The sequence below is a fragment of the Marmota monax genome, unplaced genomic scaffold (assembly GCF_021218885.2).
Source record: "Marmota monax isolate L192 unplaced genomic scaffold, Marmota_monax_Labrador192_F-V1.1 WCK01_AAM20220418_F8-fsc00098, whole genome shotgun sequence".
NCBI classification, from domain to species: domain Eukaryota; kingdom Metazoa; phylum Chordata; class Mammalia; order Rodentia; family Sciuridae; genus Marmota; species Marmota monax.
The window spans coordinates 5,310,546-5,337,746 of NW_026694639.1; the positions used below are offsets into that span (position 1 = coordinate 5,310,546).

Here is a 27,201-nt window from a genome sequence, read left to right on the forward strand (position 1 = left end):
ATGGTTTGGAGCGGGCTCAGTTTTATTTCTTGACCTCAGTAGTGTTTGCACTCACTATGGTACATTTATGCTTTGTGAACATTTTTGTTTGTTACACCTCAGTGAAAATATAAGAAAAAGAGGAAAGAAAAATAGGTAACAGGGGGCGATAGATAGATCATAGAAATGAACCAAAAAGGGCCATAAAACTCCAGATATAACAGCATTTTACTATAGTAGTTTTCCTTGGAGGTTGTAAAGTGAATTTGTAAAGCTCTTGGAAATCTCCCAAGTTACTCCCTTCCTATTTCTCAACAACTTGCAAATTAGTAAGATTAGTGGAACATTCCTCTTTGACCTTCTTGGATAATAAAATGTTCACCTACAATATTGTAGTACCTACAATATTCCTACTTGTGGATGCCCATTTAAGTCCCTTTTGAAGCCATATTTAGTCAAAACATAATGTTATTTTTAAGTAGACGTCATATGCAAAGCATTTCCCAGGGATATCTTTTTTTTTTTTCATTTTTATTTCCCCCAGGAATTGAGCCCAAGTTCACTTAACCACTAAGCCACATACCCAGCCCTTTATATTTACTTTTTTTATTTTGAGGGAGGGTCTCACTGGGTTGCTTATAGCCTCGCTAAGTTGCTGAGGCTGGCTTCAAACCTGAGGTCCTCCTGAGTCACTGGGATTATAGGTGTGCCTCACTATGTCCAGCACGGATATCTTAATAAAGATCTTAGCGTGTAAGAGGTTATTCATCTGGACCTTGTCGTTTTCCATTTAGAACAGAATTAAATGTTAAACTTTCCTCTACAATAACAGAGGTAACAATTATCTCATTACTTAAAAAAATATATACTGTCATTTGGAAGAAGACTAGATTACATAAGCTTTATGCAATTTTTGTGGGGGTATGCTGCTCAATCAAATTCCAATAACAGGAAACTTTTTAAATTTCAAAACCTTGCAGCAGAAGAAATCAAAATTCCATACCTCAGTCACTGCTATAGAAAAGCTGAAGCTGGGAAGGGTGGTGAGTACTACACACATCATCAGAACGGGTCTCCTAGCAAAGGAGAAAAAAATAAGCAAAGCAATAATGCACCAGATCAACAGTTCCTGTTACATTTTGCTAATTTTGCAGTTCCTGTTCCATTCATCTATAGTTTTTCTAAGAAGCTAACTGCTTCCCTATTTCCATTTCCCAAATGTTTGAGTATGGCAAAAAGGAACATGTGCAAAAAACAGAATTGTTTTCTCGAGCAAAGGGGAGACGGATTTCCAGATAATCTGAATAACTAACAAACCACAGACTCTTGAAAGCATCAAAGTACCCATCCAATGACATTTAACATTTCCATAATTCATTACTTCAAAACCTACTCAAGAGGACAAGCCAGCTCTGGTGACCAACTAAGAAAACAAGAATAGCACAACTTTCTCAAGCAATAATGTACCCCATGTTGTAAAACTTACTTTTTAAAATTAGATTTAGGAATGATAAACTATTAGAAACTTAAAGATCATTTAAAGATCATTTGGATATTTTTTACTTTAAGCAAAAAAAAAAGTCACACATATAAAACTACATAATTTTTCAAACTTCTTTTTGGGTCACTTCTGAAAACTTACATAATAAATTAATCAAATAATCAAATAGTGATTGAGATATACTATGACTATAATACTATATCTTATGAGAGATAAAATTAAAATGGTATTTGGCTTCACTGATTTATGAGAAGACAATTCAAAAGTTTTTTTATGATAAATATTTACCTTCTCTTTTCTTAAAAACATTTTTATATTAATTACATTTATATAATATGTTTTGAACGTTTTAAAATTATTAATAATTTCTGCTTGATTCTATCATGAAGGCCCTGTCCTTGCCCCATGGTAGATGTTGTAGACATAAGTTAGCAGGGTAGAATGTCCTCTCTCTTCACCAGACCCAGCAAAACATGGCTAACACCAGTTATGATGGGATTTGAAATTGGTAGCTTTGCTTCTTTGTATGAGTCCAGACCTGTGTTCCTGCAATACACAGCCCCCTAAGGGAGAAGTCAAGATGGTGGAATACAGAGCAGAGAAAAGCTAAGGTTACATTTGCAGTTGCTGTCTGGCTAGGAGTTCATACAGCAGGAGTGCTGTTCCTCAGTGAGATGGGTGAAAGTAGGAATTCACTGAAATTCAATATCAGACAGAGAATCTAAGGACTCTGAAATTTGGCTGCATTGAACAAAGGGGGGTGGGGAGTAAATTGGGGCCAAGCTAATTGTTGCAGTGGCAGCAGCACTGGTTCACCACAGAGGGGAGAAATAAAGCAAGCACAGGCAGAAAAACAGTGGACAAATTTGGCATGGAAAATCCCGTAGGACAGAAAAGCAGTCTGAACTTAAATGAACTGGAGGTTGCACCCGTGAGCTAGTGTTTCTCAACTGGTAAGTGGAAAGTGAAGCAAGAGCCACAGGTTGCAGCTTGGTGCTGTAGAAATCCTGGAGAGCACAGCAAATATACTGTTCTGGAAAGCACCTGCCATACATCTGAAGGTGTGCCTTCCAGAACACAATTGAAACAGGCACAGAGAAGATTTATCTAGTGGGATTTAAGTCAGAGATAGGGAGAGAAATGCAACTTGTTTTCCCTTGGTGTTTGGCAGCTCACATGACCAGCTTAAAAAAAAAAAAACAGCCAGAAAACTGAACAGGTGGGCATGATTGCATTGGGGACCGGACCTGGAAAGGCCATATTCATGGGTGGTGGTATGTGAAACTCAGAGGGTTGGCTCCCCTACCCTATCAATACTGTTCTGGGAATACTCCTGAGATACAGATGCTCAGCAGAAACTGTCATCTGCCCAGCCCTGTGGGTGGGTTAATGTAATCTCTCCAGAGCAGACACCACCCAAAATAGTCCCAAAGGCCTGATCAGAGCTAAGTCCTAGCTTCTGAAACTTCCCATTTAGAATTGTACAGTAGCCCCACCCTGGGAGTATATCAATCTGGTTTGTCCTGATAAATGTCCAATCAAGGGTACTTCCCATTCTATCCTGCCTTATACTGGTGAGAAAAAAAATAAAAACAAAAAAAAACTGAATGCTGTTTCAACCAGCTTCAGCTTTAAGCCACTCCAGCTGGCAACCTGGGGTTCAAACAAAAAGAAGTGTTTAACAACTCCCAGCCTTTGCTTTCTCTAATGGGTACATAGCCCAAGAATAAAGTACAGGAGGACACAGGCAGTGAACATACATTGAAAGTTTTTTTTTTTTTTTTAGCTTCACATGACATTACAATGATCTTGGAAATTCATACCATTGAAAGTTTTTTATTGAAAGTTTTTTCCATGTAGTGGAGACAATTCTTTTGCATTAAATATCCCCTCCACCCCCTGCCTTTTAAAATTCTTTTTAGTGTTCTTGCTGTGCTGATTGGTTCCTAGATATTTATGTGTATACATACTGTCTCTTTTTTCTTATTCTTAGCATTTTCCATGATTATTGTTTTTCTTTATCTTTTTTTTTTGAGGTTTGGGGGTTTTTTGGTTCATTTATTTTGGCTTTTGGGGTTTTTTTATTTGTTTGTTTGTTTTTCTTGTTGATCTCTCTCCTTTCTTCCCCTTCTAATAGCCAAATTCTCTTGTTCTTACGTTCACGCTCTCTTTACTTGCTTTTCTTCTTTTATTTTTCTCCTTTTTCTTTATAGCTATCATTTGTTACATCTCTTCTGCTTTCTTTCTCTTCACATTTTAATATTCTAAACTTTCTTGTACCTTCCTATCACATTTTCTTTTCTCTTAATGAATTATATTTTTGCCATCTTTTAGGACTATTTGGTTTATAAAATTGCTACCCCCAGTTCATGTTGTTTCTGTTATTGGTATGGTAGATGGTATAGTTGACACTAATTGCTTACCATAATGCTACATCTAGTTCATAGTTATGTATTATTTTTGCTGTTGACAGTTGTTGACACACAAACTAAACATGCTCAAACTTCAATGATAATTTAATACAATGAATAGAAGAAATTTAAAAAAAAAAAAAACAATATAATGATCAGGATCCAAGTAAGAAGGCCAGGAGCTGGGGGCCCTCAGGTCTCACTCATGAACATTGACTGCTACAGCAACAAAAAATAAATTAATTAATTAAAATAAAAAGAGAACAAAAAGAGTGTTGATACTCTACAAGGGGTCCAAATCTAGATTGCTGAAAAGTGAGTTTATAATAATATGTTCCAAGACTTGAAACAAAATAATTGTCAACCAAGATTGCTGTAAACAGCAAAGCTATCCATCCTTCAGAATTGAGGAGGAAAGAAAAACCCTCTAAGACAAGCTGAAACTAAAAGAATTCATGATGACTAATAGGCACCACAGAAAATACTTAAAGAAATACTACACACAGAAGAAATCAAAAACAAATGCCAGAGCTCACAAATGGACAAATCTCACTTGAAGAATAATTAATCAAATGAGACACAGCACCAAATTAAACATTAGAAATAAATCAAAATGGCAGGAATTAATAAATGTCTCTCTATGATAACCTAGAAGAAATGAATACTTATGACCTGCCAAAATTTAATCAAGAGGACACAGAAAACCCAAACAGACTAATAACTAGCAATGAAATATAAGCTTATAATAAAAAGACTCCAAAAGTCCAGACCAGATGAATTCTCAGCAGAATTCTACCAGATCTTTAAAGACGAGCAAATGTCTATGCTCTTCAAATTATTTCATGAAGTAGAAAGGGATGGAACATATCCAAATTTATTCTATAAAGTTGGGTGAGTACATACTAAAGAAAAAAATCTCTGATGAACTTGGGTGCAAAAATCCTTAATATAATATTAGCAAATCATATCCAACAATGTATTAAGAAGAGTGAACATTATGACCAAGTTGGTTTTATTCCAGGGTTGCAAGGGTGATTTAAACTACATGAAACAATAAATGTAATTCATCACATGAAGAGAATTTAGGACAAAAATCACATAGCAATCTCAATAGATGTAAAGAAAACCATCAACAAAATTTGGCTTCCACTCATGAAAAAAAAAAAATAGCACTGAAGAAACTAGAAATAGAAGGAACTTACCTTAATACCAAAAGACATATAGTCTACGGCAAACCCAAAGCCAACATCATTGAGAATGGGGAAAAGCTGAAAGCATTTCCTTTAAAATCAGGAACAAGACAAGGCTGTTTCCTCTCATCACTCCTATTCAATATAATACTAGAAATTCTAGCCAGAGAAACTGGGCAAGAGAAAAAACAAAAGGAGTAAAAATGGAAAAGGAAAAAAGTCAAATTATCACTGTTAGTAGATGATATGAGCCTATCTTTTGACGATGGGAAAACCTCCATCAGAACATAGCTAGAACTAATAAACTAGGGTTATAAAATCCACCAACAAAAATCAGTTGCTTTCCTATGTACTAATAATAAATCTAGTCATAAAAAAATCAGGAAAACCATCCCATTCACAATAGTTTTATTAATCTAACTAAAGGTTAAAGACCTCTACAATGAAAGTTATAGATCACTGAAGAAAGACATTGACAAAGAGAAAACAAGATAGAAATACCTCCCATGGAGAAAGGCACACTCATACACTGCTGGTGGGACTGCAAATTGGTGTAGCCAATATGGAAAGTAATATGGAGAGTCCTTGGAAAACTGGGAATGGAACCACCATTTGACCCAGCTATCCCACTCCGTGGTTTATACCCAAAGAACTGAAAAACCACACACTATAGTAACACAACCACATTGATGCTTATAGCAGCACAATTCACAATAGCTAAACTGTGGAATCAACCTAGATGCCCTTCAGTAGATGAATGGATAAAGAAAATGTGGTGTATATATACATAATGGAATATTATTCAGCATTAAAAGAAAATAAAATCATGGCATTTGCAGGTAAATGGATGGAGTTGGAGAATATTATGCTAAGTGAAGTGAGCCAATCCCCCCAAAAAAACAAATGCTGAATGTTTTCTCTAATATGAGGATACTGATCCACACTGGGGATGGGGGTGGGGAGCATGTGAGGAATGGAGGAAATTTAGATAGGGCAAAGAGGAGGGAGGGGAAGGAGTGGGCATGGGGATAGGAAAGACGGTGGGATGAGATGGACATCATTACCCCAAGTACATGTATGAAGACATTAATGGTGTGACTTTACTTTGTGTACAACCAGAGACATGAAAAACTGTGCTCTGTATGGGTACAATAAATTGAAATGCAATCTGATATCATATATATCAAATTAGAATAAATAAATAATTTTTAAATGCCTTTAGGAACTAGAAAAAAAAAGAAAGTCATATAAATAAAACCATACAGCATATAGTCAAAAAAAAAAAAAGAAAGAAAGAAAAGAAATACCTCCCATGTTCATGGGAAGGCAGAGTTAATATTAAAATGGCCATATTCCCAAAGCATACACATATTCAATGCAATCCCCGTCAAAAAACAAATTACATTGTTCATAGAAAAAAAAACACAGTTCTAAAATTTATTTTTAAAAACTAAAAGACCCAGAATAATCAAAGCAACTCTAAGTGAAAAAAGCAATGCTAGAGGCATCACACTACCTGTTCTTCAAATTATGCTAGAGAGCTACAGTAACAAACACGGCATGGTGTTGGCATAAAAACTCATGCACAAACCAGTGTAACAGAAGGGAAGGCACAGAAACAAACTGAAACAGATACAGTCATCTGAACCTTGACAAAGTTGCCTAAAACATACACTGGAGAAAACAGTGCTAGGAAAACTGTTTATCTGTATGTAGCAGAATAAAACTAGAGCCCTGTCACCTTGCACAAAAGTCAACTTCAAAATTGATCAAAGACCTACTGATAGAGCACTTGCCTAACATGTATGAAGCAGTGGGTTCAATTCTCAGCACCACAGATAAATAAATGAATAAAATAAATGTCCATCAATATTGAAAAATATTTTTTAAAAAGATCTAGTAATTAGACCAGAAACTATTCAAATCCTAGGAGAAAAACGTAGGATCAACACTACAACATATAGGCACAGGCACTGATTTTCTCAGTAGAACTCCTAAAGCTCAGGAAATAATACCAAGAATAAATGGGATGATATTAAATTCACAAGCCTCTGCACAGCAAAGGAAAGAGCAATGTGAAGAGAGGACCTACACAATGGATGAAAATCTTTGCTAGCTACTCTTCTGACAGAGGATTAATATCCAGAATATACGAAGAATTCAAAAAATTTAACATCAAAAAAGGGAAAATTAAGAAATGCTCAAATGAACCAAACGGAAACTTCTCAAAAGAGGAAATACAAACAGTCAGGAAATGACTAAATAAAAAAATATTCAACATCTTTATCAATTTAGTAAATTCAAACCAAGTCAAAACTATACTAAGATGTCATCTCACTGCAGTAAGAATGGCAGCCATCAAGAATACAAACAATAAAATAAATGCTGCAGAGGAAGTGGAGTAAAAGTAACAATTTTACATTGGTGTGGGATTGTCCATTAGTACAACCACTATGGAAATAAGCATAAAGGTTACTCAAGAGACTAGGCATGAAACTGCCACACGACCCTGCCATATCTCCTCAGTATTTATCCTAAAGAAGTAAAGTCATTATAGTATAGTGATACCTGCCATGCCCATGTTTATACTAACACAGTTCAAACTATCGAACCAGAATAAGTGTCCATCAATGTATGAACGGATTTGTAATATACATAAAGGAGTTTTATTCAGCCGTAAAGAAGAATGAACTTATATCATTTGCAGAAAAAATGGATAGAACTTGAGAACATTATGTTAAGCAGAAAAAGCCAAAGTCAATGTTTTCTTTCATATGTGGAAGCTAGAGAAGAAAAGGAAAAGAAGATTGTGGGGAGTGTCTCATGAAAAATGAAGGGAGACCAATAGAGTAAAGGAAAGATCTACTCCCTCCCAAGGAGAGGGATGAGGAGAGGAAAAGAGGAAATACTGGGAAATGATAATAACCAAATTATATTGTTATAGCATGCACATGAACAAATATGCAAAAAACAATTCCACCAATATATATAATATTTATACCAATAAGAAATATACCAGAAAAAAGGGTCCCTATGTAACCCTTCTTAAACCACATATAGGGCCCTCTTCCTTTCAACTTGACCTCAGGAAGAGGAAAGTGCCCCAACTTCCTGAGCCTCCTCTTTATCTAAATTATGTCCCTTGATTATCTCATCAATTTCCATGGCTTTAAATACCACCCACTTTCCCATGACAAATATATGCTTTCTCTTTTCCTGAGCTCGGAACTTGTAAACCTGTTTGACATCTCTGCCTGGATTTCAGAGGCAATTCAAACTTAGCCTGTCTGAAACAGAACACAAGTCCTCCTCCCTACCCCTTCCAATCCATCATCCAACCCTGTCTGATTTACTACCAAAATTCATCCTCTGCTACATTCATCCACTATCATCCTTCATCTGAAATATTTCCTATCTTGCCTCTTGTTAGCTAGTACTTCTCTTCTTGCCTACCTACATCCTGTCCATATTTTAAAATATAAAACACATCTTATCACTGCCCTGCTTAAAATATACAATGCTGGGGGAGGAGAAATTGGGAATTATTGTTTCATGGCCATAGAGCTTCCATTTTGCAAGATGAAAACAGTTTTGTGGACGGATGGGGGTGATGGCTCACAACAATGTCAGTGTGCCAAATGACATTAAATGGTATACAAAAATGGACAAAGTTATGTTTTATATTATGTGTATTATGACTACTCTGCTCAGAAACATATGATTCTTTTTTTTCACCAAACTCATTAAGTCAACCTTACCCTAAGACCACAATCTGATCTTATTCTCCAACACTTAATAACATTCCCTGTCTATACTACAGCTTAGTAAGCTCACACTGCATGCCAAGTACTGTAGAAAAGCACGCTACACACATCACCCAAACCCCACAATTCTCCAAGTGATGATGAAACTGATGTCAAAGGTTTAAATAATTTGCCCCAGTTCCCACAGCAGGAAGTGAAAGAAGAGTTCTAATCTGTCTTTCTGACTGCAAAATTCAATAGGTTAACCACTCTGAAGTGCTCCCCAGCTCTCTACCTTCTCCTTTCTAAGCAAGTTGCTCTCTCCTACTCCTTAAAAATTTTTATGTAATCCTCATAGTCATCCCTTTCCTCTGGAATATTCCCCTGCTTCTGTCTTGCCAAGTTTAGCTCAAATCTTGCCTCTTGAGACTTTTTCTGTCTCCTCTAAAGCACAGCACTCTTTTAATAAACCTAAATCCACACACCCCATGTACAGGAAACATGCTGGGTGCAAGGCCCCAGGGGGTGCTGACAGGAGTGGGACTGGGGGTGAGGTAGAAAGAATGAGTTGAAAAAGAAGACACCTCCCCTACTGTCAGCATTAAGTTATGATGACTCTATTCTCTGGACTAATAAAGGACTTGTAGAGGGAGGTCACATAAAGGGCAGTAATTTATTACACAGTGCTTTAAATTGCCTTAATTTATCAGGTGTAATTGTGTAGTCTCCACAGTGGACTACAACATCCCTGAGGAAGGACGCAATGCCAAAGGGAGTCAGGTATTACCCTACAGTAGCCTGGGAATAGCACTAGCTAGAATGAAGAGTGTGTAGGAGGAGTTTGAACAAGTAAGCACAGTCAGCAGGTAGATGGTTTTGAAGGCCCGGCTAAGTGCTGGGATACAGTGAGGGCATCAGGTATGTATGTGGCTAGTACACAGGATGTCAGCTTGTAGACAGGACTGCCACGCTGTCAGGCTACTCAGCAAACACTTACTTAAAAAGGGATTGAGTGAATGGGAAGTGGAAAGTGGAAAGAAATTCAAATATGTGAATTTATAGCTTTTTAAACAAACCCTTCGGGTGGACTAGTGGATTACTATGAACATGAAGGATTTCATAGGGATTCTCCAGCTAAGATGTTTAGTAATGACTCCCCAAGGAGACTAAGAAGATATGACATCCATCACAAATTCAAGAGGGATTTATAGCTTATCAGGTAGTCATAGTGTAGCCATTATTTTGTTGTAGCACAGAGGAACATGTTGGTAGTGATACTGGCACAAACACATATGCTGAGCTGCCAGTCAACTGAAAGCATAGCAATACAATTATGTACCATATAAAACACTCAATAATGATAATAAACTACTGTTACTGGCTTATGTATTTACTATACTATACTTTTGTTGTTATTTTAGAGTACACTCCTACTTATTAAAAATGCTTCTGGGATGGGTATGGTGGAGAGAGAAATGATGAGAAGATACCTACTAATGGGTATGAGGTACAGTCGGATAGAAAGAATAATTTTTTATGTTCTATAGAACAGTAGGATAACCAGGATTGACAACAACTAACTTGATATTTAAAATGAGCTAGGAGAGAAGAATTTGGATGTTTCCAACTAGAAGAAACAATAAATGTCTGAGGAGATAAAAATGCCAATGACCCTGAATTTATCATTACACAATGTGTATGTGTTTTGAAATGTCACACTATACCCTACATATATTATAATTACTATGTATCAATTAAAAATTAAAACATATTTTAAAAACAAAGAAAACAGTTTAAAATTAATTTAAATAGTTTTCCATAAAAGTGTATGCCCTGTTATGCCAACAGTAGCCTCATACATCTTGTGTTTATGGCTCTATTGATTGCATCAAGAAGCACATTTCTCAGAACCTATCTATGTTAAACATATATGGCTGTACTGCCCCATCAACAAGCACTGGGAGTAAATAAGGGGAAGAAGCAAAACACCAGTTGATGAAGGTTGCCAGACCCTAGAATTAATCAACAAAATGTTTTTTTTTTTTTTTTTTTATGTTTCCTTGAATGAAAACAATCAGGACAAATAGTCCAACATTGGATCTGAATACACAAAATTTTGGGAAACGATGCCAGAAAGTCAAGTATATGGTGATCCCAGAAATAAGGGTCTAATTGGAATAAGGTAGACAATAATAAGGAATAGGAAGCTGATGCAAGAGAGAGGAGACAGAAGTTATGGGATATGGGGATATTGCATATGGTGGGGAGAGAAAAGAAAAAGTATACTCTTGATGATTTATGGGATATGGTGGGGAAAAGAAGAGAAAAACTACAGTCAAGCGTGACTACGTTATTGACACTGAGTGTGTGAGAAGGTAACAGATCCACAGGCGTGTTCTGGAAGGAAGTAACCGTTAAGCACCAGTGTTTGATTAATGGTATTTTGCCAATGAATGATCTCTCAAGGTGCTAAAAAGAATAGGCTCTGCTTCATGCAGATTAGCCAGCCTGGGCAGCAGTGCACAGCTGTTACTGATATGGTGTGTCTCTTCTGTGTGTGCTGCTGCAGATAGCCAGGTGCTCCCGAGACCAGGCTTTGGACACACAGCAGTCTCATCTCAACTCTTCCTTGGATGTATGATTTTTAACTCCTGTGCTTCAATTTCCTCATTTGTAAAAAATGGGGACTATGGTTCTTAAATGGAAGGATTAGGGATTTAACTAAAAAGAGTCCAAAGCGTTTAGAATTATGCTTAAGACATAGAAAATGTTCAATAAATATGTGCTCTTATTTTACTATGAGTATACCTACTACCACACTATTACCACTACCCAACACACAGCAGCAAACTCTCCCCAAACATATTAAGGATTCAAGCAAAGTAAAATGTAACCTAAAGTATAGGGGTCTTTGAAACTTGACACCACCCAGGATTCCTGACACGTCATAGTCTAAAGTAGTTGCACTCTGAAGGACCCAAGGGAATTCCTGAGATATGGCTCCGAGTCCACAGACAGTCTGGGAATCTCCATGAACCCTCCAGGATTATCTTTCCCCCAAGGTGCTTTCTTAGTGGAGAGCTGCTCTAGTTTCAGGTTAGCCTTGTAGCTCACTGGTTTCGCACATTTATTGGTATTCCAGGAAAAGGTCTCCTTCGTTTATTGCAATATGCACTTTGGTATTTGGAGATATATCTTTTCTTTACTCCTCCCAATATCTCCCTGGTCCATTATGAATTATTTCAGGCGACCCTAAAAAGGAATAATAGTTTTAAAAGAATGAGGAAGTGTTAATAAGTAAAGGAAAGAGCACTGGATTATAGTTCAGGTTCAACTGTTGATTTAGTGTATAGTTATGCTCTGTGAAATTGTTTCCTCCCTTATAAAATGGGAATTAGTCCAATTGGTCAACTTTACAACACCATCATGCAGGTTAAGTAAGAAATTGAAACATAAAAGCAACGTGTAAATGCAAAATATTTGATAAGATATTAATTACATCACTATATTGGCACTCATTAGTCTCAAAACATAGAGATTTAAAATATTCTCCAAATTCAAGGAATATCACTGATAGCATATAATTGTCTTCAGTGTTATCATCACATCTATCACTTATCAAGATCACTCCAAGGACTAAACAAAATCATGTTTAAATAACCGTGATAAATTCAGCCTAAGGTAATAACACTAGCATTCATTGAGTCCTTACTATCTGTTAGGCACTGTGCTAAAGTCTTTATATGCATAATCTTATGCAGTTTCTTAAAACACAGTCCAAGGAGGAAATTGGATTGTCTCTGTTTTGTTCATGGGAAGACAAAAGTTCAAAGAACTTACATAACTCACACAAACTCTCAAAGTCAATGTTAAAGCTGGGATTTGAACCCAGCTCTGCTCTTTCATAGCTATATTCCTGGGACAGACTCTACTAGTGCATAGCTCCCTCTCTTTGAAGACTAGCCTCAAAGGTGCACGGTGCCAATATGAACCTTCAGGGAGGCTCCCAGATACTCTCATCAACATTAAATTTGTGCTTATTAAGGATCCATGAAATTTCAAATATACAACTATTGGCCTAATTATTCTTCAAAAATAATTCATACTTTCAATCCCTACTTTTCTAACAGTGGCAATAAAATTTGTATCATCATCATTTAGCAATTAAGATTTGACATATCGTATGTATTAACATGTATAATATCCAAATGCAAAACTTTGGGAATCATATATAAATAACAATGGAATATCCATCTTTGGAGAAATGTATCCTAATGATATTAAGAGAGTTGCAATTTCTTGAAATACTCTTGGCATTGAAAATCAGAAAGAATAAGAGATTCAAGATGGCAGATTAGAGGAAGGTTGCATTCCTAGTTGCTCCAGAGCTGGGGATTCAAGTAGTGAGAGTACTTCTTCTCAGTGAGTGGATAAAAGAATTCACTGAAATGCAATATTGGACCAGCAGAGATTCTGAGAGACCCAGAAATGGGGGGGGGGGGCATTGAACACCCAAACTGGTGATGGCAGTAGCAGCAGTGCCATTTTACCAGAAGGGAGGCAATAACACACACACACACACACACACACACACACAGAGAAAACACAATGGACAAATTTGGTATAGAAAATCCTATACAGAAAAGTAGTTTGAATTTAGTTGCATAGTAAACAGGTATTTGAAAAGTACTCTGTGTTTCTCAACTTGCATGTGGAGAGCTGAAGACAGTAACTATCTTTAAGAGGCCATGCTGTATCTTGCTCCTGTGGGATCCAGGAGATCATAGCAATTATCGCCATTCTGTCTCAGGAAGCACCTGCTATGTAGCTAGGGTGCACCTAGCAGATTATGATAAAAACAGGCACAGAAAAGATTGTATCTGATGGAATTCACATCAGATATATGGAAGGGAGTGCAGCTCACTTTTCCTTTGAGTCTGGTGGCTGACATGACCTTATTGAAGAGGGTCAGGAAGCTGTACAGGCATATGTAATTATATTTGGGGACTCAGTCTGCAAAGTCCAAATTCATGAATGGCAAAGTGGGTAAGACCTGTGAAGAGGTTAGCTCCCCTGCCCTGAGAAGAATTCTCAAGAGGTCTCTGAGATGCAGATACCCAGCAGAAATCACTAATTTCACAACATTATGGGTATTTTGATCTAACCTTACCAGAGAAGATACCACCTGACAAAGTCCCAAAGGCCTGATTAGAGCTGAGCCCCAGCCACTGGAACATCCCATTTAGAATTCTGCCCCAGTGCCATCCTGGAAATGTATCAATTTGGTTTGTCCAGATAAAAGTCCAATCAACAATTTTTCCCATTCTATTTACCTTACACTGGGATGAAATGAAGCTGAAAGCCATTCCAGTCAACTTCAGTTTTAGGCCACTCCAGCTGGCACCTCAGTGAGCAACACAAAAAGAAAGGGTTTAACAACCCCCAACCCTTGTTCTCCATAAGGGGTACGTGGCACAAGAAGACACAGAAGGAAGGACTAGGACATCTCAGTGGTGGAGTGCTTGTCTAACATGTGTGAGGCCATGGTTTCCAGCACACGTGCACACACACACACACACACAAACACACACACACAAGAGAATGAAGGTCAATAAATGTCCCTCATTGTCTACAGTATTGGCCATTTCAGTGGTGTAATTTTTCTTATTTCCCTTTTTGTCTTTCTTTTATTTTTTTAATTTTATTATTTATTTACTTATTTATTTGGTGTCCTTGATGCTCTGATTGGTTCATAGATGTACATATACATGCATAAATATTCCTTTTTTCATCTTTATAATTTTTAATGTTTTTTAAAATTTTTGTTTGTCTTCTGGGGGTTAGGATTTTTTTAAATTTTGGATTTCTTTCATATATTTTTGTTTGTTTCTCTTTCTCTCATTTCTTCTCCCTATAATACTCAAATTTTCTTGTTCTCTCTCTTTTTTATTTTTTTATTTGGTTTATGTATAAATTTTTTAAAATTTATATATGACAGCAAAATGCATTACAATTCTTATTACAGCTATAGGGCACAATTTTTCATATCTCTGGTTGTATATATAGTATATTCATACCAATTCGCATCTTCATACATGTACTTCTGATAGTAATGATCATCACATGCCACAATCATTAATTACCCCATGCCCCCTCCCTTCCTCTCCAACCCCTCTGCCCTATCTAGAGTTCATCTATTCCTCCCATATCCTCTTTCATTTTTTTTGTTTTGCAAATTTTTTTATTTTACTTTTTTTGTTTTGTTTTAGTTAGTTATACATGACAGTAGAATGCATTTATGTACTTTGATGTATTATACATAGAAATAATATAATTTCATTTTTCTGAGTGTACATTTTGCAGAATCATATTGGTCATGTAATCACATATATACATACAGTAATAATGTCTGTTTCATTCTACTATCTTTCCTATTTCCATATCCCATCCACTCCCCTCCCACCACTTTCCTCTACCTAATCTAGTGCTATTCTTCCCTAGTGAACCTCACCTTATTGTGAATTAGTATCTGCATATTAGGGAAAACATTCTGCCTTTGGTTTTGTGGGATCGGCTTATTTTGCTTAGCATGATATTCTCCAACTCCAACCATTTACTGCCAAATGCCATAATTTCACTCTTCTTTAAAGCTGAATAATATTCCATTGAGTATATAATACCACACTCTCTTTATTCATTCATCTATTGAAGGACACCTAGGTTGGTTCCATAGTGTAGCTATTGTGATTTGAGCTGCTATAAACATTGATGTGACTGTGTTACTATGGTATGCTGATCTTAAGTCCTTTGGGTATAAACCAAGAAGTGGGAGCTTGGTCAAATGGTGGTTCCATTCCCAGTTTTCTGAGGAATCTCCATTCTGCTTTCCATAGTGGTTGCACCAATTTGCAGTCCCACAAGCAATGTATGAGTGTACCTTTTTCACCACATCCTCACAAACATTTATTGTTGCCTGTATTGTTGATGATTGCCATTCTGACAGGAGTGAGATGAAATCTTAATAGTTTTGATTTGCATTTCTCTAATTGCTAGAGATGGTGAACAATTTTTCATATATTTGTTGATCAATTGTATTTCTTCTTCTGTGAAGTCTCTGTTCAGTTTCTTAGCCCATTTACTGATTGGGTTATTTGGGTTGTTTTTCTGTGTGTGTGTGTGTGTGTGTGTGTGTGTGTTAAGTTTTTTGAGTTCTTTAGATATCCTACAGATTAATGCTGTATTGGAGGTGCATGTGGTAAAGATTTTCTCCCAATCTTTAGGCTCTCTCTTCACATTATTAATTTTTTCCTTTGTTGAGAAGAAGCTTTTTAATTTGAATCCATCCAATTTATTGATTCTTGGTTTACTTCTTGTGCTTTAGGAGTCTTGTTAAGGAAGTCAGATCCTAGGCTGACATGGTGAATATTTGGACCTATATTTTCTTCTATCAGGCACAAGGTCTCTATTCTAGTGTTTAAGTCTTTGATCTACTTTGAGTTGATTTAAACGCTAGCCAGAGCAAATAGACAAAACAATGAAATTAAAGGAATACAAATAGGTAAAGAAGAACTCAAACTATCACTATTTGCTGATGATATGACTCTATATCTAGAAGATCCAAAATATTCCATCAGAAAACTTCTAGAACTAATAAATGAATTCAGCAAAGTAGTAGGATATAAAAGCAACACCCACAAATCAAATGCATTCCTATACATCAGCAATGAATCCACTGAAAGAGAAATCAGGAAAATTACTCCATTCACAATAACCTCAAAAAATATAAAATACCTGGGAATAAATCTAACAAATGAGGTGAAGACCTCTACAATGAAACTACAGAACACTAAAGAAAGACACTAAAGAAAATCTCAGAAGATAAAAGATCTCCCATGCTCTTGGATAGGCAGAATTAATATTGTAAAAATGGCCATACTACCAAAAGCGTTATACAAATTTAATGCAATTCCTATTAAAATCCCAATGGCATTCTCCATAGCAATAAAAAAAGCAATCATAAAATTTATTTGGAAAAATAAGAGAACCAGAAATGCTAAAGCAATCCTTAGCAAGAAAAGTGAAGCAAGAGGCATCACAATACCAGACGTTAAACTATACTACAGAGCAACAGTAACAAAAACGGCATGGTATTGGCACCAAAATAGACTTGTAGACCAATGGTACAGAATAGAGGACACTGAGACAAACCCACATAAATATGGTTATCTCATACTAGATTAGGGTGCCAAAAACATTCACAGGAGAAAAGATAGCCTCTTCAACAAATGGTGCTGGCAAAACTGGAAATCCATATGTACCAAAATGAAATTAAACCTCTGTCTCTCACCCTGCACAAAAATCAACGTATCCTCTTTCTTTATAGCCATCACTTGCTATGTCTTTTCTGCTTGCTCTGTGTTCACAATTGAACATTCTAACTTTCCTTTTACCATTCTGTCACATTTTCTTTTCTCTCTCTCTTTTTTTCTTTGGGGGGCGGGGGTATGTGTGGGGGAAGTTACTGGGGATTTAACACAAGGGTGCTTTACCACTGAGTTATATCCCCAGCCAATTTTTTTTTAATTTTTTTATTTTGAGACAGGTCTCACTAAGTTGCTTAGGGCCTTGCTATGTCACTGAGACTGGCCTTGAACTTGTGATCCTCCTACCTCAGCCTCCCAAGTCAATGGCATTACAGGCATACATCACAACACCTGGTAAATTTTATTTTCTCCAAATTAAACATTAGAAATAAATCAAAACTGCAGGAATTAACAAATATCTCTATAATAACAATGAGTGATATCAACTCTCCAATTAAAGACACAGAGTGACAGAATGGATTAGAAAACAATACCCAACTATGTGCTGTTTCCAAGAGACCTTACTTGCAAAATCAGCCACAGGCTGAAAGGGAAAGATGGAAATTGATATGCCATGCCAATGGAGCCTAAAAACAAGCAGGAGCAGTGACTCTCCTAGCTGACAAAGCAGACTTCAAGCGAAAACCAATCAGAAGAGACATAGAATGTTACTTCATATTGGTAAAAGGAGCAATATAACAAAAAGATATAATTGATAGTAAACATTTATGCTCCAAATGTCAATGCGTCTAATTACATAAAACAGACACTACTCTATGTAAGGACTCAGAGACTAGTACATGATACTGGGTTATTTCAACATACTTCCCTCACCAATAGATAGGTCATTCAGTCAGTAAAAATTATTCAGACCTAAAAAATATTATAATTCAAATGGACTTAATAGATATCTACAGAGCTTTTCATCCAACAAGAGCTAAATTCACTTCCTTATCAACTTCTTGTGAAACCTGCTCCCAAACAGACCATATTTTTAGGCAACAAAGCAACTCAGCAAATACAAAAAAGTCTCTATAATTCCTTGTATCTTGTCTGATCATAATGAGATGTACCAAATAAAATCAGTACCAAATAAACTATTTAAATACATGGAGTTTGAATGATACACTTGAGAATCATAAGTGAGAGATGGAAGTCAGGGAAGAAATTTAAAAATTCTTAGAATCAAATAAGAACAGTGACACAACACCAGATCCTCTGGGACACTATGAAGGCAGTCCTAAGAAGAAAGGGGTTTTTTTGGTTGTTTTTTTGTTTTTGTTGTTGATATTGTTTTTGTTTGTTTGTCTTGTACCAGGGACTGAGTCCAGGGGTGTTTCAACACTAAATCAGATCCCCATACCTTTTTATTTTTTCTTTTTTAGGTTTGAGACAGGGTCTTACTGAGATGCTGAAGTTGGTCTCCAACTTGCAATTCTCCTGTCTCAGCTTCTCAAGGCACTGGGATTATAGGCATGTACCACTGTGCTCAGTCTAAGAAGTAAACTTATAGTTACAAATGCCTAGATAAGAAAATCGGAAAGATCCCAGATAAACAGCTTAGATATGCAACTCAAGATCCTTGAAAAAAAAGAACAAAAATATTCTAACACCAATAGAAAGAAGGGAATAATTAAGATCAGAGTAGAAGTCAATGAAATAGAGGATAAAAAAATTAATACAATGGATTAATAAAACAAAGACTTGTTTCCTTGAAAAGAAATAATATTGATAAACTCCTAGCCAAACAAACCCAAGGAACAAGAGAAAAGACTCAAATTAATAGAATAAGGGATGAAAAGAGATAAATCACCACAAATATCAAAGATATCAAGAGGATCATTAGGGATATTTGAAAATTACACTGTAAAAAATTTGAAAACCTAGAAGAAATGGATACATTTTTCTAGATGCATATGAACTGCCAACATTGAATCAAGAGAATATAGAAAACCTAGAAATTCTAAACAGACCAATAATAAGCAGTGAGATTGAAGCAGTAAGTTTTTCAAAAGCCTCCAAAAAAAGAAATAAAAAGAAAAAAGAAAAGCTCAAGGCCAGGTGAATTATCAGTCCTTTAAAGAAGAATTAATGCAAATGCTCCTCAGAGCTTTCCACAAAATAGAAGTGGAACATTTACAATTTTATTCTATGAAGTCAGAATCACACTAATACCAAAATCCAATAAGTACACATCAAGAAAACAACAGATCAATATCACTTTTGAACTTAGATGAAAAAATCCTTAACATAAATATTAGCAAATCATATTCAACAAGATTATACACCATGACAAAGTTGGTTCATTCCATGGTTGCAAGGACGGTTTATCATATGCAAATCAATAAATATAATTCACCACAGAAACAGAATTAAGGAAAAAATCATACAGTCATTTCAATAGATGCAGGGCAAACTTTTGATAAAATTTAGCACTTACGCATGAAACAAAACAAAACACTGAAGAAACTTGGGACAGATAGAACTTACCTCAACATTGTAAAGGTTATATATAACAAACCCAAAGCCAACATCACAGCGAATGGGGGAAAACTGAAAGCATATCTTTAAAAGAACAAGACTAGGGTGTCCATTCTGACCATGCCTGCTCAATACAGTACTAGGAGTTTTAGCCAAAGAAGCTGGAAACAAGGGAAGAGGATGAAATGAATAAAAATTGAGGCAAGATAGATTCAGGACTCATCTCAGGCCCCACCCCTCCTCAATTGGCAGAGCTGATGTGAGCCTGAGGACCTCCTTTTCATCCTGCACCATTGCTGTTACTGGAGGAGCTGACTTCCACAAAATGTAAACAAAAACAAATTTTTTTTAATTGCCCAATCGTCTAAAGGAGCATGTGCAGAGATACCCAAGTTTGACCTATGATAGCCTAGAAGGGAAAATCCCCTACTGTACTACCCCATACATATTACTTGCAGCTCATACACCTAATGTAAAGCCTGGAAGAAGCTTTTGGTGGTTGTGCAATAAGAATTATGGATAAGGCACAAGAATCTGTTAATTACTTGTTGTTTAGCTTAAATCACTCCTGGAAAAAGATCTTGCCAAAGGCAAACAAAGAACACAGAAGTGTATATAAGCCAAAAGCTCTCTGATGGGTGGGCAGATGTGTTTGTGATGCTACCATTGCAAGGCTGCAGCATATCTTCCTCCAATAAGTTCTCTTAACTGCTTTCCTTTGTCTTGAACTCTCATGCCCCACACATCAACCATCTTCTAAAGGTCCCATGACAAAAATGGTGGGGGGGGGAGTCAAATTATCACTGTTTGCTGACTATATGATCCTATGCTTAGAAGATCCAAAAAGGCTCCATGAGAAGAAATCTAGAACTAATAAATTCAAAAAGTAGCAATTCACAAAATCAACAAACAAGAATCAATAGCTTATTTATATACCAACAATGTATCTGCTGAGAAAGAAATCAGGAAAACAATACCATTCACAATACCCACCCACCCACCCCCCAAAAAATGAAATATTCAGGAATAAATCCAACCAAGGAGGTGAAAGACCTTTACAACAAAAACTATAGAACACTGAAGAAAAGAAACTGAAGAAGACACAAGAAGATCTCCCATGCTCATGGATAGGCAGAATTAATAACATTTTAGTAACAATGGCCATATTACCAAAAGCAATATATAGATTCAATGCAATTCCTGTCAAATTATCCTCATGATATTCTTCATAGAAATAGAAACAAAAATCCTTTGAAATAATAAAAGTTTCAGTATAGCCAAAACAATTCTAAGCCAAAAAAAAAAAAAATGTGGCAGGAATCACAAGAGCTAACTTCAAATTATACTACCAAGCTATAGTAACAGAAACTGCATGATGCTGGTATAAAAACAGACCAAGGTAACAGAATAAAAGACACAGAAATAAGCCGGCACCAATACAGTCATCTGACCCTTGATAAATGTGCCAAAACACACACTGGAGAAAAGATGGACTTTTTAAAATATGGTACTGAGAAAAATGGTTATTGGAATCTAGAAAAAATAGACTAAAATTTTATCTTTTACCTTACACAAAAGTCAACTCAAACTGGATCAAAGGCCTAGAATTAGACTAAAAACTATGCAACTCCTAGAAAAAACCATAGGGTCACCTCTCCAACATATAGGTGCAGGTAATGACTTTTTCAATAGAACTCCTAAAGCTCAGGAAATAATACCAAGAACTAATAAATAAGATGGCTATCAACATTGAAAAAATTAGGAAAATATGTGATATGAAATTCATCAGACAATATATTTGCTAAAGATGACTTTCCTATCTTCTAATAAAGTAATGGCAAAAGAATAAAAACAAAATGGATGGCATCAAATTCCAAAGCTTTTGCGTGGCAAAAAGAAAAAAAACCCAAGAATGTGCAGAGAGAACCTACAGAATGGGGTGGGGGAGCTATTCTTCTGACAGAGAATTAATATTCAGAATATATAAAAAACTCAAAAAAACTTATCAAAAAACCCAAACAATCTAATTAATGAATGGACAAATTAAACACATACTTCTCAAAAGAAGAAATGCAAGTGATCAACAAATATATAAAGAATGTTCAACACTTTTAGCAATTAAGTAAATGCATATGAAAACTACACTAATATTTCATCCCAACCAGTTAGAATGGCAGTTACCAAGAATAGAAACTATAATAAATGCTGGAGAGGAGGTTGAGGAAAAGGAACACTTTTATGCTATTTGTGGGATTGTAAATTAGTACAACCACCATGGAAATCAGTATGGAGGTTCCTCAAGATAAGAATGGAACTGGGCGGGGGGTGCTAAGGTTGTGGCTCAGCGGTAGAGTGCTTGCCTAGCACGATCAAGGTCCTGGGTTTGATCCTCAGCACCACATATAAATAAGTAAATGAAAAAAAGGTATTTTGTCCAACTACAACTTAAAAATAAATATAAAAAAAGGAAGAAATGGAACTACCATATGATTAGATATACCACTCTTCAGTATTTATCCTAAAGAACTAATGTCATCATACTCTAGTGACACATGCATACCTACCTTTATAGCATCACAATTCACAATAGCCAAATTATAGAACCAGCCTAGGAGCCTGTCAATGGATGAATGGATAAATAAAATTTTATATATATATATATATATATATATATATATATTTATATATATAATTTTATATATATATATATATATATATAAACACACACACACACAATAGAGTTTTATTCAGCCATAAAGAGGACCAAAATTATGTTATTTGCAGGAAAGTAAGCCAAACTCAGATAGCCAAGGGTCATATGTTTTCTCTCATATGTGGAAGCTAGAGGAAAAAAAAGAAAGGTTATGATGGGAGTGGGAGATCCCCATATCTCATGAAAATTGAAGGGAGACCAAGAGAGTAGAGAAATGAACCAGGGGAAGGAGTGAGGGAAGGAAAAGGGGAAATACTGGATAATAATATTGGCCAAATCATATTGCTATATTGGGTTCACGTAAAAATCTGAAGCAACGACTCCCACCATTATGTATAATTATAATGCTCTAATAAAAATATGGAAAAAATAATCAGGAAGAATAAAAGAAAAATTGCATGAGATAGAGAAAATTACATTGAAGGACAGAGATCCATGCTAACAAATCCCAGCACCACCACTTAATAGCTTTATCACTTGGCAAAGTTAATCTCTGCTTTAAGTTTCTGTTTCTTCATCTATAACATGAGAACCTTAGCACTTCCATGTCACTGGCTTGTCATCAAATTTAGATTTAATAACACAGAATGTGTAAAGCTACTAGAATAATGTTTAGTAGCTGTCTTTGCTATTTTGTACTGCTAAAAGAGAGCAATGTTATAGTGCTCATGAATGAGACTATGAGGAAATTGTTTCGTAGTTCCCTGAAATCATAGATAAACTGTCATCTATTTAATACATGTGTGGCTGCCTACACCCATACACAGAAACTAAAGACTGGAAAAGGATTTCCCAAGAGAAATTGCTAAAAGGTTTAATTGTTGTCACAAAGCAAGATATTCTAGCTCAGGAGGAATACCTGCACCAGGATGTTAGAAATGAAATCCGTATAGACACCAGAAGCAACCAGAATACAACATGCACTAGAGGGTAGAAACCAAGGACTATGCATATGAAAACTACACTAATATTTCATCCCAACCAGTTAGAATGGCAGTTACCAAGAATAGAAACTATAATAAATGCTGGAGAGGAGGTTGAGGAAAAGGAACACTTTTATGCTATTTGTGGGATTGTAAATTAGTACAACCACCATGGAAATCAGTGCCTTACTCACTCTCAATTGCCTTAAATGATTGGGACCTTGACCTTCAAAGAAATAGTTTAGGGTAGTGGTTAGAAGTATCAATTATACAGTCAGACAGATCCAGGGCCAAAGTCTTCCATTCACTGGTTGGCTGACTTTGAGAAAGTTGCTTAATCTCTCTAATCATCAGTTTTCTCTTGGGAATAATAATGGTAAAGTCATTAAGATAGCTGTTTCGTGAGGTGACATACTCATATTGAGGTGGTGAAATGAAGTCCATATATAATGCTCTCAGAACATAATAAATTATCCATAAAGAAGCAATTAGAGCTTAATAATAATGATGATAATGGTAATAATAGCAAATGACATAGGAAAGTTTGTTGCCTAAGTGACATTCAGAACATAGAATCCTAGAGACTTTTTGGGGGGCAGGGTACCAGGAATTGAACTCAGGGGCACTCGACCACTGAGCCACATCCCAGCCCTGTTTTGTATTATATTTAGAGACGTGGTCTCACTGAGTTGCTTACCGTCTTGCTTTTGCAGAGGTTGCTTTTGAACTCACTGTCCTCATGCCTCAGCCTCCTGAGCCACTAGGATTACGGGTGTGCACCACTGCACCCAGCTAAGTCCTAGAGATTTGAGCCAACATGAAGAAAAAAACAACAACAAACCCAAGAGCTTTTCTTGGACTGTAGTGGTCCAGCTTCTTGTTGGTTTACTCTTGCTGTCATTTGGAACGTCCATCATTCCCTCACAATTTCTGGTCCAACCAAGAATCTTGGACAGTCAAAAAAAACTCCTGTAGGTTGTGACGGGTGGAGGGCCCAAGCTAGCTCCTTACTACCCACCGGAGACCCTGGAACTCTGGCCAAGGTTGGAAAGGCTCTACACCTCACTCATGTCAGCAATAGCCACAAATGAAAGCAAATAGTTTCTTTTGGGAAAATCCTTAAGAGCTCTATTCTTGCAGAACTGAAAGTCCTCTGACAGTGTTCAGGGGAGCCACACCCGCTCTCCATATTTAAAGAGCACTTCTTGAACTCCACCCACACTTCACCTCTCCCTTTCAGCATTCCCCTAAAGATATTTCTAGCCAGATCGCTCTATCAATTATCTCTACATTTATACCCTTGCTCGTGTTCAATTTCCAGCTCCTCACTCTACAAGTGTGTTTTCCATTTTTTTTTTGACTTTAAAAGATCAGTAAGCACATTTAAATCAGAGAAAATTTTTTAAATCCCAGGTAGGTAAGAATCATATCTGAAGATCTGAAAGAAAAAGTCTACCAAGGTCAGGGAGGATTCATTCTCAATACTTTTCAGGAGATCAGTACAGCCTTTAGCAAAACTGCTAGTTAAACTAACATTAAATCTTGGTTTTTAAAAAATATTTCTGTATTGTTATTGAAGTACTTTTTCTGTAAAAGGATAATAGAATTTATCAACATAGTAAAGTGCTTTTTTTTTTTTAATCTAAAAGAACTAGTTGCTTATAGTATCTCAGTTACTTAATGGTCCAGTTACGCCTTAGATCCGAAAAATGGAATGTAAACATTTAAAAGACATTATTTTCAGATTTACACCAAAGTAAAGTTCTACATCCTAATCTCATGATTATTATTGTATAATTTAATGGTGAGAACTGCATGCGATTTAATGGGCAGAGACATAAAGGTGCAATGTTTGCAACTTAGGATGTCATGGACTCAAGCTAACACCACACATATAACACATATAATTTTTATCACTTAGAAAATTTATCATGAAAAAGTAGAAGATACGACAGTATCAAAATACAGAGACAGTGATTGTACCTTTACCATTGATCTCCCTTTGTCTATACACACCAGTGCTAGGCTCCCATCCTTCTTCATAGTACATTGGAAAATACATGTTAAGTCTCGCAGGGATTCCCTGCCAAAGAATTGTTTTACTTACCATCCTGTGATTTTTTTGTAAAGATGACGTTTCTTGTATAAGATAACTTTTATGGGGACCCAAATCAATAGAGTCACTGAAGCCACATAAGCAATAGAACAGGAAACGATCAGCCAATAATGTGTTGGCTCAGACACATTCCTTGTCGTCTGATAGGCGGTGGCAAACTGCTCCATAACCACCAGAGTGGGGACTGAGAAAGCAGCAAACTCCAGCAGCTCAAAAACTATGAGCTTAATCAGTTTTCCAGAAGCCATCCTGAATAGAAGCAAGCTGCCAGGGATCCACTGCTCCCCCTTTGACAGTGAGCAGCATATGGACACACAGATACTGAATGAGGATCAAGTTCCTTGTACTCGAATCACTAACCAGTGACTTTATTCTTTTATTGACCCTCATATGGTTCAATGATCTTCTAACTTAACAACCACAGTCTCTTAAAGACACAGGGCCATTATGGGAGTGATCACTAAACGTATTTGCACATCCATTATTAGAAATCGAATGAACTCTAAATCCTGTCTTGAAACACTGGTAAAATCAGAGTTTTGTTTTAATGTAGTGTTTATTGCTAATTTTAGCACAAAAACTCCTACAATATGCAAACCTTGTTAAGTAAAACCAGGAAGTAGTGTCATTTTAGAATTAAAAAGAAAGATGTAACAGAGAAAGAGGAGATACTTAGACTCTGAATCTTCATCTTAGAGAACTGCCCCTCCTTTTTCTTCGACGTGTTCAAAAAGGGAGTTTGGATTCATTTTGTCAACTTCCTAACCAGGATGTTTCCTGATACTTATTTTCATGCATTATTTCACGTTGATTATCATAAGCCACAGATTAACATTATTTTCTTAAGAAACTAAAATGACAACATTAGAAAACTTTTATCAGGCTTAGCACATTAAGAGGTATCACAAATATTTTAAAAAACAATAATTGTGTCCATAAATATCCTTTATTCAACAAATATGGTTGAACCAGGTGTGGTGGTACATACCTGTAATTCTAATAACTTTCGAGTTTGAAGCAGGAAGATCACAAGTTCAAGATCAGCCTCAGCAACTTAGTGAGACCCTGTCTCAAAATAAAACATAAAGAGATCTGGGGATGTAGCTCAGTAGTAATGAACCCTGGGTTTAATTTTTACTACCAAAAGTAAATAAAGCATTACACACACATGAACAAAAAGAAAATATATTGGAGCACTCATGGTGAGTGCTTTACTAGGGTGTGAAGATAAATGAATGAAGAGGTTCCTGTCCTGAAAATGCTCACAGTCCAATGGAAAAAACAAACCTATAAACAACAAAAAAGAACAAAGGTCAGAAGCATAAATGCTGTGGTGACACACAGAAGGACTTCTCCTTTGGCCTGTGGGAGAGGAAAATGTCGATAATGGAGATGGATGGAGGTTGTCGGTGGTATTTCAGACAGAAAAAAAAGAAGGCAGGGAGGATGCACTGGTTAATAAGAGTCTGGTGTAGGGCTGGGGCCCTAGTTTAATGGTAGAGGACTTACCTAGCACATGTGAGGCTGGGTTCGATCCTCAGCACCACATGAAAATAAATAAATAATGAGATTGTGTCCATCTCCAACTAAAAAATATTGTTAAAGAAGAGTGTGGTGTAGCATAGCAGATAATAGGAAAAAGTGATGTTAGAAAACTTGATGGGAGTGAAAAAAAACAATGTCCCATTAAGGATTGGGGGAAGGGGCGTGGCAGGCAGTAAAAAACAAAGTTTCAATATTTTCTAAACACAGGGATCGTTTGATCATTTGGAAAGTCAAGT

The 27,201-nt window shown here is 36.2% G+C and overlaps 1 protein-coding gene across 1 annotated transcript in view; it reads right to left on the bottom strand.

Moving 5' to 3' along the window:
• Tmem236 (transmembrane protein 236) overlaps window positions 1-26,335 on the bottom strand; it is a 45,987-nt gene extending 19,652 nt beyond the window's left edge. The window contains exons 1-2 of the mRNA XM_046423033.2: window positions 25,412-26,335; window positions 983-1,055 (exon numbers count right to left, since the gene is read on the bottom strand). Of these exons, the coding sequence (XP_046278989.1) occupies window positions 983-1,055; window positions 25,412-25,668 (330 nt within the window). The 5' untranslated portion in view covers window positions 25,669-26,335. The remainder of the gene's footprint in view (window positions 1-982; window positions 1,056-25,411) is intronic.
• Between the last annotated feature and the right edge of the window lie 866 nt (window positions 26,336-27,201).